The sequence below is a fragment of the Alternaria burnsii genome (assembly GCF_013036055.1).
Source record: "Alternaria burnsii strain CBS107.38 chromosome Unknown 731, whole genome shotgun sequence".
Taxonomy (NCBI): domain Eukaryota; kingdom Fungi; phylum Ascomycota; class Dothideomycetes; order Pleosporales; family Pleosporaceae; genus Alternaria; species Alternaria burnsii.
The window spans coordinates 1,000,326-1,016,435 of record NW_024066115.1 but is presented as its reverse complement, the minus strand read 5'-3'; the positions used below and the strand labels follow the sequence as shown (position 1 = coordinate 1,016,435).

General features: G+C 53.1%; 3 protein-coding genes across 3 annotated transcripts; 2 read left to right on the top strand and 1 right to left on the bottom strand.

The window, feature by feature from the left end:
- Nucleotides 1–66: 66 nt before the first annotated feature.
- Nucleotides 67–11,636, bottom strand: GT037_006992 (fatty-acid amide hydrolase protein; the record flags this gene model as incomplete). The annotated part of the gene is made up of 19 exons (XM_038932039.1): nucleotides 67–334; nucleotides 399–483; nucleotides 716–1,056; nucleotides 1,313–4,021; nucleotides 5,109–5,156; nucleotides 5,206–5,245; nucleotides 5,300–5,488; nucleotides 5,539–5,746; nucleotides 5,794–6,198; nucleotides 6,246–6,380; nucleotides 6,430–6,705; nucleotides 6,756–7,024; nucleotides 7,440–7,448; nucleotides 7,777–7,904; nucleotides 8,515–8,646; nucleotides 9,100–9,118; nucleotides 9,510–9,811; nucleotides 9,867–11,151; nucleotides 11,207–11,636. The coding sequence occupies 19 exons, from the start codon at nucleotides 11,634–11,636 to the stop codon at nucleotides 67–69; spliced, it is 7,278 nt and encodes a 2,425-aa protein (XP_038785511.1).
- Nucleotides 7,685–9,288, top strand: GT037_006993 (mfs general substrate transporter; the record flags this gene model as incomplete). Its single annotated transcript, XM_038932040.1, has 4 exons — nucleotides 7,685–7,911; nucleotides 7,972–8,047; nucleotides 8,098–8,374; nucleotides 8,420–9,288. The coding sequence occupies 4 exons, from the start codon at nucleotides 7,685–7,687 to the stop codon at nucleotides 9,286–9,288; spliced, it is 1,449 nt and encodes a 482-aa protein (XP_038785512.1).
- Nucleotides 11,637–12,090: 454 nt separating the features above from the next.
- Nucleotides 12,091–14,658, top strand: GT037_006991 (uncharacterized protein; the record flags this gene model as incomplete). The annotated part of the gene is made up of 5 exons (XM_038932038.1): nucleotides 12,091–12,157; nucleotides 12,205–12,615; nucleotides 12,666–12,949; nucleotides 13,035–13,732; nucleotides 14,067–14,658. 5 exons carry the CDS (start codon nucleotides 12,091–12,093, stop codon nucleotides 14,656–14,658), a joined length of 2,052 nt encoding a protein of 683 aa, XP_038785510.1.
- Between the last annotated feature and the right edge of the window lie 1,452 nt (nucleotides 14,659–16,110).

The window sequence follows — 16,110 nt, the reverse complement described above, 5'->3', positions numbered from 1 at the left end:
GAACCTAGTGCATGCTGAAATGTCGTGTCGTAGCTTTCCTAAGCTCATCCCTCAAGCTCACCGCACTCAATGGTGCTCGTCCTTCTTCTGCCGGTAGCCAACAAGCTTGAATCGGCCAATGATCTCGCCAACGGAGAAGAAACCGATGACCTCGGCGAAAACAACACCCATAGAGTACCACTGTTCGCGGGGCATGTTCCGAACTTGCGCAAGGACGTTGGCGGGTTGCTGGGCAGCGCTGTTGGCCTCGCTGGCTACGCGGTTGAAGAGGGAGCTGGGGTTGCGGAGAGCGTTCAATGCGGGCTGAATGTAGTTCTGCATAGTCTGGATGGATCTGTGAGCAGTCAGTAATTATTCCGACATTCCAGCATGCCAAGCCCGGCTTGTGGGAGGCCTACGGTGGTTGCATGCTTCGTTGGTGGGCAATGAGCTTGCCGAGCTCAAGTCCGACCCTTCCGTAGTAGGTAGCCTTGGGAACCAGTCCTATGATAATGTCAGTCTGTGATTCCGGATGGAGTATCATGCTGCATCAGAATTCCTGCCCAACGTCTACCACGGTCCAACTCTACAAACATGGCTGCGGTTGATAAGCAGTGTGAAGCTGCACGGACAAACCAATGCGCTTCAGGTTCTGATATCCCGGCTCTTGGTACTAGACGCAACGCTCCCATGGCCAATTGGCACACTCCCCCGCCTTTGAGATGGGGTGACTGACCTTGCACGAAGTTGACCATCCTTCCTACCCGTCCAGTGGCTTGCTGTGTCGCATTGTTGACGGCTTGACCGGCACCCGACGCCGCAGAGCTCGCGGAGCTTGTGACCTTGGTGAGACCCTCTGATGCCTTGGACTGTGCCTTTGACGCGGTTTCCTTTACGGTGTTGGTGGCTTCGGCGGTCGTCGAGGCATTGCGGATGCCAGCGCGGCGGACGGCGAACGTCGATTGCCGTAATACGGCACGTGATGCAGCGAGAGACATCTTGATGTGAATTGACGAAGGGGAGATGGGGTGTCGCCGGTCGTCTGCTCGTGAGGGTGGATGGAGCTCGGCAGTGACGCTTGGTTTTTCAGCCGCGCACGGACGCCCTTGCCCGGATGGCTCAGGGGATTAACGATGTTGGCATTACCACCTCAACAATCCTATGCTAGTCACACATATGAGGTCACCTTTCACTCGCCGCTTCCTATCTTCTCTACAATCGTAGTGCCTTGGGTAATGCGCTTTCGTTGTTTTAGTACACTCTTAGGTCATTGCTCTCTAATACCCAATCAACACCTCTCCAGCAATACTCAAACATGTCTGAACACCTTTACCAACCATCTCCCATGTCCTTCTTCTCCTTTGCCTGTCCCAACATGACTCCCTTGATTAGAAATTTCAGCTTCCGGATCTCTGTCCAGCGACTCAGTGCTCCCAACTCAAGCACACTCATTCTCCTCATCTTGCCACTCGGATTTCCAATGACCACAGCCTTCCAGTCGCTGCCACGCCCAACCTTCTCCAGGTCTTTGAACTCTTGCCAGGCTGCTGTGTCGCGTCTTGTTCCAAACGTATGGTTCGGTATGACTTGCACCGATTTGAAGCGACAGAGGACCAGGATAAGCAGAACAGTGAGAGCAAAGAGGATGCCTGCCGTTGTCCCTGTGGACTTTTGTGCGCCAAGATTGCGCGTCATGCTTCCGCCGACTATCGTCGCAACTGCAGCGAGAATGAACGCGATGATTTGACTGGCGAAAATACCAGCAGTGACACGGGGGAAGGACGTGTAATTCGTTCTTCTTCTACGGTCTTGTACAGCCATGCTTTGCAGCCGATGTCGTGTGTTGACTCCAGGTTGTAGGTCACATGTATCGAACGTTTCCATCATCAGGCCGTGGCATTCAGCTATGGCGAGAACACTGAGGAAACCCACGGCGCCAGCGAAAACAATCGGCACAAGCCATGGTCGAGGGCGCCTAGCCGAAGAGACAGTGTACGCCATGCCCATGAGAGGAAGTGTCAGTGTGAAGATTGCACGGCGGACAAGATGGCTTGACCAGGTGACTTGTTTCTGGAATGTCATGGAGTCGGTGCGAAATGCGCTTTTTCGCTCCCGAGAGAAGATGCCCGCTTTCGTTAGGGGGATCGCAAGCAAGGCGCCGATAGCTATGGATATAACACCCGCGCCCACCTTTGTCGGCTTCCATCTGTAGTCTCGCGACAGGAGAGCACCTAGCAGAATAATCACGAGGACGACCTGTGCATATATCCATCCCAGGTACAATGCCAGGACGAGAAAGCCAGGTTGACACAGCATCATTGCCATAAGCTGTACACCCGCCCATACCTCCTCGAACCAATACTTCGGTCCTTCGGTTTCGATGTGCAATTTCACTTCACCCCTGCTCACACGCCTTGTAATGTAGTTCTCGTCTCTGTCATATACCTCAGTCACCGACTTCCGGAATGGTGCGCGTCGCGTTTCTGAAGTCATGATGTTTAAGATCAAGGCAAGAGCAAGGATCACCACGACAATATAGAACCCCCAGTCCGGTGTCAGCTTTTCGATGATCGCAGCCCCAATTTGGAAGCCGACGGCCAGAGACCCGATCCAGCACCATGACCAAAGCCCCAGCCACATGCCCATACCTCCACCGTGGCGACGGACATCGTTTGCAACAACGAACTCTTGATGAGGGTTTTTGGACTGTAAAGAAGCCCCAAAGAGGTCAAGCAACACAGTGATGTAATTGACATTCGCAAATCCGAGAACGACCCCAGATAAGCCACGAGAAAGTAAAAGGCCGACACGATAGTTCGCCTCCTTGTTGCGGAAGCCGCTGACGACAATTGCTTGAGGAAATTGGAGTGGCAAGGCGATTGCGAGAGCAGCGAGGACATAGGGTTTGCGTCCATGTAGGAGGGGTAGTGTCCAGGCAAAAAAGGTCGAGAAAGCAAGCCCAGCGTACAATACTGTATTACCTATGATCGTGACGTGGCGTTCGTCCGCCAGGGAATACTGTATGCGAGGCACTTCACCCGCATAGATGCCAACGATGACACCAAGCAGAGCTGTGTTGATACACGCAATACTCGCAGTAAGACGCTTTTTACCCGCAGACCAATTTCGTGCAATCGGCTGTCTGTGGTGATGTCGTCGAAGACCAAACGTGTGATGGTGGGACTGTCCTCGTACCGTAAGTTCGGTGCCATATGGCTTCGACAGCCTGTCGTCCTCATCCAAAGAGGTATCTCCCTCACCGAAGCCTGAGTCATCTCTTGGCTCAAGCCGAGTTTTCGGTCTCGATGTATGCTCATGGCTTCGACAGCGGCGATTTCGACGCACCGCAACATTATCAGTGATGCGTTGGCGAGAGCGACCGCGAGATTTGTCCCTACCTACAGGACGAAGAACGAAATCGACGTGTTCTCTTGGGGCTGTTTGAGCCAGCTTTGGCAGGAGCAGATCGCTTCGTGTGTCGAAATCGACATGGTTTCGCTCGCTTTCATGATTACTGGACGAGCATAACGAAGTAGACGAACAATCTTGCTTTCGAACGCATGGATTCGCGTATGCCCAATCGTAGGACACTGAGGCTCTTGGTACATCTTGTGGCAGCCGAACATTGGGAGCGACATCATCTAAGCCACCTCGCTGAACGATGGCAGACGGCTGTAGATTCTGATGGCGACTAGATGAGTTTGAAGACTCAGACACCTTAAGAGGAAGCGCGGTTGTCATGAGATATCCAGGTTCGGGGGAAGCATCATGTACAGCGCCCTTCGCTCCCTCAATGATTGTGCACAGTTCTTCCACCTGACTTCGATCATCAGCGACCTCAGCAACCTCGACCGCTTCTTGAACCATAGCCTCTAGACCTTCGACCATGTTGTTGATACTCCTATTCATGATTCCCACGAATGTACCAGGTATTGGTGCCGGTTGATTGGGGAATATGTTTACTCCCGATACGGTCGCAGGAGGCGTGCTGCTTGAATCTGAAGTGCTTGACTGCTGGAGATGATTGGGAACGGGCGCCAGGCTGTCAATTCGAGGGCGAGGTTCATGAAGATGACTGTGTTCTGGCTCTTCATCGTCTTTCTTGGCATGTACGATAGAACGTCTCTTCTGTGATTCTTGTGACTGCGATATAGACGCTCGTGCTGCTCTCAATGGATTCACTGCGTCGATTGCCAGTGAGGCACGACGCGCCTGGGATAGTCGGTGCCTTGTTACTGGAGATGGGCTGCTCGGGACCGCTGACGACAGTCGGCGCTCAGCTGCTTGCACCAATCGATTGTGTCGCGCCATCGGTTTGCTCGTGATAGCAGGTGTCGGAGCACCTGTAACAAATACTTTGCGGTCAGAAGGACGAGTGGTTGACGGTGATTGAGCAGGGCTTTGATGACCATCTATGGGCGAGCTGCATGAGCTCTCCACGGCTGTACTGTTTTGACCATCTGTCAAGGCTGCAGTCACGATCCGAGCAGATTTGTGAGTCAGCCAAGGGAGTCTTTCCGACGTGGTACGTGGTGCAAGCTTCTTGCGCTCTGGGGCTGTAGTCATCTTCAGGTGTGCGCTCGATACCTTCGAAGCATTATCTTTAGACTGAGTCATACCAGGGAGTGAAATCCAGCTTGGTTCGGGCTGGAACGGCGAATGCGTACGGGTTTCGAAGACGGTTAACGTACGCTGCTGTGATGCTTAACGGCCAAACTGCTCAAAGAGTGAAGTGAGAAGTCGGTCGAAAGGGCGAAGAATATGAAGGATATGAGACGACCAGCTTCGACTACTTGCAGATAGACGCAAGCAGGGCGGCAGAGGCAGAGGGTGTAGAAGAAGCTGGTCGTTGTAGAGCTGAGCCAAAAAGGATGGACGAAGTGGAAGGTAGAGGTGATGTTGTTTGGAACTCAGCAACACGGAGGTTATTATTGCCCGTCTTTTGTTTACTTATCTAACGTCTTAATAGCTCTTGCTGCACACTCTGCGGCCAGCACCCTGCTGAAATTACGAGGAAGTTGCGATGTCCAGCGACCGTATCACAACAGAGAGTTGTCAAGTACATTTAGATGGCAGGGCTTATTCCACGCATTTCATGTCACTAAGAGTATATCGCCTGGAGTACTGACTCTGTCATAGCCAGCACCTTTTCCTCTTCTAGCCGTTGCGCGACCAGTCTGCATGAGTCAGTATTGCTCTTTTCAGCAACAACGATTCAACACTTACTGTAGACTGACTGGGAGACCATGTAATAGCTCAGGTTGATCTGTTGTTCATCAATTGTCGAACACAACCATCGGTAGCACAGTGTATAGCTTACAGCTGTTATAAGCATCCTGACAGTAGTCGCTCTGGGGCTTGTAGTCACTCGCGTGTTTGTCGACTGCTTTGTCGACAGAGACCCCGCATGGGAAAGATACGGCGGCGTAGTCAACAACATTATATACACCAGTATACCCGACGTACTTGAAATCGCCATGCGCCACACTTGAGTACGGGGTCGTGGGTGCTAAGAAAGGTTAAACACTGCTTTGCAGCAAACATAAATGCTCGACTTACCTAAGATGGCGTCGAGCCCTTCGATCGCCATCCACTGTTCCAGGTACTGCCGTTGTAGCTCGGATCTCTCTGAATGTAGCTTCCACATGTCATATACGCCCAATTCTTCGGCATCTTTGTACTGAACCATCTCGGGTCGAAATGGCTCGCCTGTCGCCCCGAGTAATGATTCGACGCTTTTGCCGCCATCGGCGACGAACATTCGTCCCTATACTTGTCAGCTTGGGGGCTGGTGTAGCTCCAAAAGTAGCTCACCAGAAGTGCCAGCGCAGTTCCGTGTAGTCTTGGATTCCAATCCAGAACTTCATGTCCAGCCTTCTTCATCTTCTCTGTCGTTTCCTTGAGAGCGCGCGTCACTGGGGGTGTGGGCAAGCAGACACCATCGTTCCAAAGGACCGCTATCTTGAGTCTCCGCGGAACATCAACTGACCGCCACGGGATAGGCAGCATCTTTGGGTCTAGTTTCCATGGCTCCGCATCGACAATCGCCTTCGAGTACATGGTAATATCCTGAAGCGACTTTCCCATGGGTCCATTGACGCTCTGTACCGCTTCCTGGCCAGCGAGACCAGATCTACATCGCTGTGTTGTAAAGCGACCGAAAGATGGTCGAAGAGTGAAGATGCCGGTGCATGCTGCCGGGATTCGCAAGCTGCCGCCCTGATCTTGTTAGATATGAGGATTACACGTCACGATATAGAACTCACTATGTCGGTCCCGACGCCTAAAGGACTACCTCCAAACGCAATGAGGGCTGATTCTCCGCCTGAAGAGCCGCCAGACGTGACTTTGCGATTAAGCGGATTAACGGTACGTCCGAATGTGTTATTAACAGACTCTGCCTGTATCCTGTCAACTCCCAGCCCAACATATGCCTGCGCGCATACATACGATCATCATGGCTGTCGGCACATTTGTCTTGCAATACCGCACTGCGCCCAGCCGTTCGAGTATATCCACCAACGTAGCATTGTACTCCGCCGGCTGATTGACTAATGAGGTGAAGCCTACAGTGCTGTCTTTTCCCTTTATATTGAAGTTGTCCTTGAGAGAGATTGGCAGGCCATGGAGTGGCCCAACAGTCTTGCCAGTTCGCCGGAGATGGTTGTCGAGGGATTTGGCTCGCTGCACTGCTTCATCGAAGAACACATCGCTAAGGCAATTGGTCTACACACGCGTTAAAATGATTCACATGTGTCCTGGAGGTTCTGCCATACCAATTGCTGCGCTGCTGCTGCGCGTTTGCAGAACGCGACCGTGACATCTTCGGCGCTCCATGTTTTCGACGCGATCTGGTTCAGAATGTGGATTGCGCTGCTCTCAGTGATCTCAAGTTCGTTTGCTGTAAACCACCCAGACTCCCTAGGCCATGTTGTTACGTCGAGTTGAGACTCTGGTGGTATCTTGTCTTGCGGTATGCGATGTTCGGTCGGAATGGATTCCGCGAGAGCTGCGCGCTTCCCCGCAGCAACTTTCTCCCAATTCGCTTCAGATATCATACTTTAAGGCTTTCGCAACGCCAAGCTACTACAATATCGTAGAACAATAGTGAATAAGTTTACAAGGTTGAAAGACGGTTACTTCGAGCGTTTCAGTGAGTACTCATGGCCCTACCGCAATGTATTCTCCCCACTCTCGGGTCGTCTGCGCCGCGGCCATCTGTCATTGTGGTGGTCCCCAACCGAAGCCATTGGAGGCGTCGACGATATCATTCCCCGCACCTTTGGACGCACCCAACCCAGACTAACTGCTACCAGACATCCCGTCGCTTCGGCCGAGATAGACTACCGCTGGTCAAGAGGTTATACCTGCCCTGTTGAGATTCAGATACGAACACCCAAGTAACCGATACCGGCATTCAGCCGCTTCACCACAGAGATATGATCGGCAAAAACGCTTACTGAATATGCCTATCTCGAGTCAGTCATAAGTGGCGTAGTATCAACCATATCTTGCCCCCAGCGTCTATCGGTCCTATGATGCATGGGGCGGACGATATCACCCGGAGAACAACCAATACTACAAACATAACTGATAGCGACAGCTGTTCGAAAACAGGCAAAGCCATCTTCCATTGCTTAACAGCACATCTCTAGCGACAGGGCGCAACACTTTTGCCCTCAATCGTGCAATAATCCGTTCCAAGATGGCCAACAGCTTCATCGCCTATCTTCGAGGCGACCAGAATGCGCCAGGCGAGCGCAAGCTGGTGCAGAAGCTTGATTTTTTCATCCTTACTTTCTGCTGTCTCATGTATTTCCTCAATTATCTTGATCGCACCAATCTTAACAATGCGTACGTTTCTGGCATGAGGGAAGAGCTGGACTTCAAAGGCAACCAACTCAATCAGATCAACACCGTCTTCACTGTAGGGTAAGTACGCATAAACGAAAGAAGACCATGAATAGTCTCATACTAATTCGACATACATAGGTATACTATAGGGCAAGTGCCATGTAACATCCTGCTGTACTACATCAAGCCTCGTTATTTCTTCCCTGCCTGCATGGTGCGTCTCTAACCCAAAGCGCCTTGAGTTTTGTAACTTATTCAACCTAGGTAGCATGGGCAGGCTTGACAATGGTTACTGCAGCCGCTCAGAAACCTCAGGACATCATGGCAATCCGCTTCTTCCAAGCGCTGTTCGAATCATCGACGTTCGTAGGAACTCATTACATTCTTGGTTCTTGGTACACCGAAAAAGAGCTAGGAAAACGCTCCGGGATATTCACCGCATCAGGCCTTGCTGGCACCATGATTGGCGGTTTCATCCAAACGGGTATACACAGTAGCATGGACGGCCTCCGGGGGATGAGTGGTTGGCGATGGCTCTTCAGTAAGTTGTTTTGACAACATCTACAATTAACGCACTAACGCCAAGTCTCTTCAGTCATTGACGGACTCATCACACTTCCTGTAGCCATCTACGGTTTTGCCCTCTTCCCCGACACGCCAAGAAACACACGAGCGCCGTACCTCAGTGCCTCCGAGAAAGCGCTAGCAATCTCCCGCGTTCCTGAAGTCTCGGAGCGCACTCCAATATCCTTGTCCTTTTTGAAGCATTGCTTCTCAACGTGGTATTGGTACTTTTTCGTCATCCTCTGGATTCTAGCGGGAGAGACCGAATCTTTTAGCACAAACGCTTTGTTGCAACTTTACATGCGCTCACATCCTACAAACACTTATACCGTGGCTCAGAATAACAACTATCCTACGGGAGTACCTGCTGTCGGGATTGTTTCGACTTTGTTTTGGGCCACACTAACGGACTTTATGGGCGGGAAACGTTATCTTGTCGGCTACTGGATTGGCATAACTGGTATCGTAACCTCAGCCCTCATTCTCGCCTATCCACAAAACACCACGATTCACTTCGCAATGTATTATTGGGCGGGCAGCGTTTATGCCTGTCAAGCCACCTTCTTCGCCTGGGCAAACGACGTATTACGCTACGAAGAAGACAGTCTGCGTGCTGTGGTCATAGCAAGCATGAACATGGGAAGCAACGCCATCAACGCCTGGTGGAGCATTGTCTTCTACGGTGCAAATTTCGCACCGTACTTTACTAGAGGTATGTGGGCTATGATTGCCGTCAGCATTGCCATGGCAGCGTGGACGGCGGCATTGGCATGGATGCAGGCAAGGACTGAGAGCAGGAGAATGTTAGAAGGGGGGGTTGTGCACAACGCTATTATGGGAAAGGGCGGGGATGAAGGGACATTTGAGAGAGGGGAGGGAGAGAAAGCATAGATGCTTTACACAATGTTGTGCTACTGGTTATATGGTCTGTTTCTCAATGAGACGTTATGAATTCGAGAGTACGCACGGCTCTCCGTGCAGAAAAAGAAACGCCTGGATAACGCCAATGCATGCGACCATACCCTATCATCCAAAGCACAAGACCGTGCCTATCCTATACCATCATCCTGCTCATCCATTGTATTAAAATCTTTGCGAGGCCCTCGCCCCACGCATGCTGTTCATGAAATCGGCTGAAGGATCCGAGCCAAGTCCGTTCCAGCCGTTGGCACCAACACGTTGTGTGTCCCGCTGCGCCTTGGTAATCTTCTCCTGAAGCTGCGAAGCACCGGAATCGATGAGTTGAAGCTGTGCAAGCTGGGTGTTGAGAACACGAACGACCTTGGTAAGAGGATCGTCTGGCTTGCCTGTCTTGCTGAGCGTCTGCGAGGTATTGTTGATCTCCTCAATCATCTCTGTGAGATCCTTGTTGAGCTCGTTGAGGCGGTCTTGAAGCTTCTCGGCAAGCTTGTAACTATGGGTTCGTTAGTTATCTCGTAGCTGCAGACAGCTCTCAGGTTTTCACTTACGTCCTCTCGCGCTCCTGGTCGGGGCCGCGTAGGGTTTCGTTCTTGCCACTGACGCCGTGCATCTTCATAAGATTGTCAATTTCCTTCTCGTACCGATCTAGGTACGAATCGAGCTCCTGCTGATTCTCCTCCATCATCGTCAACTGCCTCTCGACTTCAGCAGCGTCACGCTCAGCTTGGAAAGTCTTCGAGTACAATTGTCGGACTTTATCGGAATTCTCAACCAAGGCCCTATCCCATGAGGCGACTGTCTCAGCCTGTGATTGAAATTCTTTCTGGTACTTGGAGAGGTCAGCTGCCCAGCGTGTGATGATCTCGTCCATAGACTTGTTCTTCAGTCGTGATTGAGCCGACGGTGCAGGCCCGGCAGTTGACGCAGCAAGCCCGCTTTGGGCAGCATTGTTTCCGGTCGTGGCCCCGAGGGAAGGAGTTGGTTGCGAAGCAGTGTTAGACGATGCTGCTGGTGCTTCACTTGCTGCGGGCTTGTTGAATAAACTGGGTGTGGTGCCAGAAGTGGTGGTGGCGGCAGTCGCGGGAGCAGCGGACGAAGCACTCCCGCCTCCCAGCCCACCTCCGATGCTGGGGAACAAGGACGAGCTCGATGATGCGGTTGTGGTGGGTGCACCGCTTGTGGCAGTGGTTGTAGCCCCGGTAGTTGCAGCCGTGCTGGCAGGAGCAGCAGGCTTAGCAAAGCTGAAGCCACCGCCCGTAGATGCTGGTGTGGAAGCTCCTGCAGGCGAGAACAGACTAGGTGTTGCAGAAGCAGACGACGCAGTGTTGTTTCCGCCTAGGCTTAAGCCCGAGGCTGGAGTAGAGGAAGGCTGCGAGGAAGCTGGCTGTGCAGGTGTGGCACCCACACTGAACCCTCCCAGAGGTTTCGCGGGTGTCGAGGAGGGAGTTGTGCTGCCCAGTCCACCAAAGAGGCCACCCGCAGGCTTAGAAGCCTGTGTGTCTTGAGAAGTAGGGATGGACTGATTTCCGCCTCCAAAAAGGTTACTGGCAGGAGCCGCGGACTTGTTCGCGTCGGTCGAGGTGCCGGTGTTACCTCCTAAGCTGAAGCCGCCGGAAGGCTTTGCAGCGGGTGTAGCGCCGAACAGGCTAGGTGTGGAGGACGATGTGGTTGCTGCTGGAGCTGCTGGCTTTGCGCCGCCGAACAAAGAGGATGTGCCTCCGCTGGCCTGGGTGTTCTGTCCAAACAGGCTTCCACCCGGAGGGGCACCAGCTGGGGTAGTGGAAGGAAGGAGCGACGTCTTGTTCGTTGCAGGCGTAGCTGTTGATGTCGAACCTAAGCGCGGTGTTAGCAGACGCGTTGGAGGTGCGAGATGTGTGTGGGAACTAACCACCCGCGTTACCAAATCCAAATGAGGGCGCAGAAGACGTTGTTGGTGCGCCAGTGGACGCTCCTCCAAACAGGCCTCCAGCTGGTTTTGGCGCATCGCCCTCCTTCTTGCCGAAACCAAAGCCTCCGCCAAAAGCTGGTGTTGAGGACGCGGCAGGTGTGGCTCCGCCTCCGCCGAACAAACCGCCAGGCTTGGACGCAGGCGTGCTCGATGCGCCGCCGAAAAGACCACCTGAGCCGCCTGTGTTGGCGCCAGCAGAGCCAAAGAGGCCACCGCTGGCCGGCGTGCTTGAGGTGTTGCTGTTTGCGGTTCCGAAGAGGGATGGCGTCGCGCTGCCCGTGGAAGGCGCGGCACCAAACAGCGATTTGTTTGGTGTGCTGCTGCTGCTGCCGTTGTTGTTGCTGCCTTGCTGGCCGAATGTGAAGCTCATGATGGCGGCTGTGGAGGAGAGCTCTGGTGTTTGTGTTGACGGTGAAGGAGCTGTTAATGCCGGCGAGATGACTGGGAACGCGCGAATGTCTAGTCGTGTCGCGCCCGTAGATGGGAGTGTCGGGCCGTCAATTGACGAGTTGCAAGGGATGCGCGTAAACGGTTCTTCTTCTCACGCGCATCAATATGTCGTCGCAACCCAAAAGTTAGACAAACAGTGCATGGGTCAAGCTTTAGCTCCGGTGAATTGTTGTTCCCACCTTCCCGGTGCTGCAGCGTCCAGACCGCTCGTTCCCCGCTAATCGAGCGTGCCTGAGACAAGACGATACGCTCAAGCAACGGGGCGCAGCACTTGCACTTGCACTTGCACTTGTACTTGTCGTTTTGCAGCTTACTTCCCTCCTTGTGTATACCAAATCTACGTGTCAAGTGAAGAAACATTCAGCATCCTCGACATGCCGGACGAGCTAGCACCGCCCCGCAAGAGCATAGAGCTCGAGGACCCCGGTGCGAAAGAGCTGGGTACGTCGTTCTTTCCGCCCGGCCGTAGCAATTCTAATGCAGTGCAGCCGAGTCGAGCGACGAACACTTCTCCGATGCCTCGGAAGGCCAGCCTGGACGGTCTGAGATGACCTCGCCCATTCCCATCACGCGAGTTGAGCGAGTAGACGACGAGCCGGCCCACGGCGAGGTGCCCGGCACAGACGCATACAACATGCGCACCCAAGACGCAGTACCCGACGAGGTGGAGATTGTACCCGAAGGCACGCGAAGTCGCAGTGCATCTCGCGTTAGCGTTAGCGACAGGCCTCTTACGCCAGGAGGAACGCCAGTGCCAAAGACGATTGTCGAGAAGATCGATCCCGACCAGCCCAGCTACGGCGATGTTCCCGGTACACTTGCCCACCAGCAGCGTCTTGCCGATGCTGCGCCTGATGTCATTGTCAGAGCACCAGAGCCTACCCAGCCCAGCAACCCAGGTACGTAGGGCATTTCCTTGGTGCCTCCTGCGTACCATTGACGGAAGAAGGGTCACCAACCTCGCATGACAGGTCTCCAATAAGCCCCAGTGACGGCGCAGCCGACTCCGTGCCCGAAGCCGATGCCTCCGCTGAGCAAGATGATGACGGCTTCGGCAATGAGGACGGTGACGACGATGGTTTTGGCGATTTCGACGACTTTGAACAAGGCGAAGAAGGCGACGATGATTTTGGGGACTTTGACGATGGGCTTCAGCAAGGCGGGGACGATGCAGAGACATCATTTGATAAGCCCCCAGAACAGCCTCCTGTACCTGTCCCCTCGCCAGGTCCTGTAAGTCGCAGCAATTCTAGTCCACATATACTACTGCCTTGCCCGCCTGCTATGGTGATAGTCTGACTAACCCTTCATTACACAGCCCGTCTTAGACTTTGATCAACTCACATCACTTGAAGAAATCGTCACAGCAACACAGCCCTACCTAGATGACATGTACCCTGTACAGAATGACATACCCACAATATCGGCCAATCCCGACGAGACCCGTTCCATATTTCTTTCGGAACGCAGCCACTCGTTATGGACGCAACTGGTTGCGCCGCCACCATTACAGCCTCCTGACTGGGTTCGTTCGCGTATTCGGCGACTGTTCTTGGTCTCATTAGGTGTACCTGTGGATCTGGACGAAATCCTCCCCGCCTCGAAACAGAAAAAGCTCATCCTCCCTTCAATACATATACCCGGGGATCGGTCGCCCCGCCCCTCGTCCGACGGTCGGAACAATGGCGGGCCATTGGGACGAGTCAAGCGCGAGAACGAATCATCTACGTCTATCGACTCGTCAAGTTCAAAACCGGAGCGAAAACGTAAAGGTCCACCGCCGCCTCCAGAACTGGACATTAGCAGCACCATGCAACTATGCGCGACAACAGATGCAGCGCTGCAAGGGCTGACGGACGATGAGCTGAAGATGCACATTGACCACTTAAAGGGACTGCAAGAAAGAGCAAAGGAGGTATTTGAGTACTGGCAGAAGAGACTGGAGAGCGCACTGGGAGACAAGGATGCTTTTGAGCAAGTTATTGAGAGCCTGGTTGCCCATGCTAAGAAGCTTAGGTAGCAAGTCGTATCTCTTGTCACACTGCTTATCCGTTCTGCAATACCATCGCTCTCCGGGAAGCCCAGATTTCGTGAACTATTTGTCTTATATCACCTGTGGTTCGCCTGATCATCGTTCCTTGGTCCACGGAATTATCCCAAAATATTGCTATCAGGGTCCAACACAAATCCTCGTCGATGAAAAGAGAGCCATTTTTCCTCTCTCTTTCTCTCTCCCAGACTTCCCTCACAACACTCTTAACTCGGAATCGCATCACCACAAAACTCCACGGGCTAACAGAAGAGTTTCATCACCGCAAGACTCTTACCGCAAAGCTCTTACCACAACAAGACTCCTGCTACCACAAAAAATCCGATTGCGAAGTCTCAAGACCCTGAATTTTCAATACTCCAAGTTCTCGAAACCACAAATCTTTGCCTTCACCAGGAAGATGGCCATGCCATTTCCCACACCCGCAGCTACAGGCGTAGCTCCGTCATCAAACGCATCTTACACTTCGAAATCATCCTTCCTTACAAGCGGTCTAAGCCCGCTTGCGACATGTGCGCTCAACAACACCGAAGCCAGCTGTTCCATATGTCTCGAGCACTACACACACGAGGATCCTGCTTCCCAGGTCATTCAATGTGGTCACATCTTTCATACACCCTGCATGACGGAATGGATTGAATCAGGATCATCAACATGTCCCATGTGCCGTGCACAGCTCTTCGCTCCTCCGGTAAAAACCAAGATGAACAGCAACCACCCAAGGAGGAACATGTTTGGCAGGCGAGCCAGCGAAAGGAATATACCAGGTCTACCAAGGATGCATGAGGGATTCGATACATATTCTCAGTGGCGCATGGGTTCGTTGGGATTGGGGACAGGAATGGGGAGTAATTTTCAGCCGTCGACGCCTGAGGCGCCCTTGGACTACTAGAGACGTGAGAGAGTTGTACATGAATGCTCAGTTTGGGAAAACTATATAGAATACTACAGCCAAAGACATACTGTCTTGTACCTTGTTACCGTGTTTAAACAAGGGAATGAAAATACCCACAAGGCACGTGTTAGCGCAAACTCTTTGGTCCCATCGTGGCATACATTCCTGAGACGACGAGAGAACCTTGGATGGACGGATGCTGATATAGTCGTATACTAGTTCGGTGATTTCACTAATCGTGTTAAAGCCACAAGAGTGTTTTAGATTCCGCATTGATGGAGAAAGCGAACAAGTTCTGCGGATCCTGCCAGTACCTGACTCTCGATTCGATCAATCTGCTCTCGCCTTTGTGCAGTTTTGCGGACCTAGTAGTCCGATGTGAGGATGAATTTCCTTCCCGAGTCTACTAGCCGGGGAATGTTCGGATGTGCCGACCGGGTTCCCCAATCTTGACAGAATTCATGCAACGGCGAGTCAAAGCCAGAAAAGCCAGGAAGCCGTCTAGAAAACACGTCCTCGCGTGTTACCAAGCATGTGCCGGCTTCCGCCCAAACACGCTTACCACTATCAGCCGGACGGCCGGGAGGGACCCTGAGCGAAGCGACTCTTTTGCGAACAAGTGTACCCCACCGTGCCCACCATCAAAGAGCCCCTCTGTCAGCTGTCAGCATGGCACGATAAGATCTGAGATGTACCGCCACGTCGTCTCATATTGCGATCGATGGCACTGAAACCACGGCAGGAGTACGACATGCGCTGTGGCATGCAGATCAAACAGGAGAGCAGCGCAGTCAAGCCGTGGTTAGATTAGAGGCGCATTTCACACTTCAGCGAGGGCGTTGAAGTCCAACGTATCCCGAGTGCGCTGCTGTGCTAGGCGATGCCTGTTCCGCCCGCCGTTCCCAGCGAATAGGGGTAATTTGCCACACTGGTGGGTGCTGGGTGGCTTCGGTCGCACTGCCATTCGTCGCTCTGTTCGTATACCCGTACGTGCTAAGAGATGGCACGCGGATGCTGGATGCATGGTCGCACTTCATTTCGCGGTGTCGGCGAAGGGCTGGGCAGGGAGAATGACGTCGGCGGTGTGCGGTGTCAAGTCTCGCTGTGCTGAGAGCGCTGGTTCCGCGGTGGGAGGTTCAGCAAGCGGCCGTTGGTTGCTGTGGTCCGAGATGTCCGTTTTCCAAGGTCCAACGTGCACGGATCCACTCCACCAGGGCTGACTAGAGTGCTCTCGGCCTAGCGTTACATCTGTCATTCTGCCTCCAGTCTGCTTTCCCAACCCGGCAGCAATTCGGGCAATCCTTTGGGAGAGTGAGGCAGCATACCGTAGCACGCTTGGTCGGGCTGTCTTTGCTCTTTCCCTCTTCACGCAGTTTCTGTCTGTCCCCGCGGACTCGTGCGCTTTGTGGCTTGCGGTTATTCTTCACGCTGCCTAGCTGCTAACTTGGA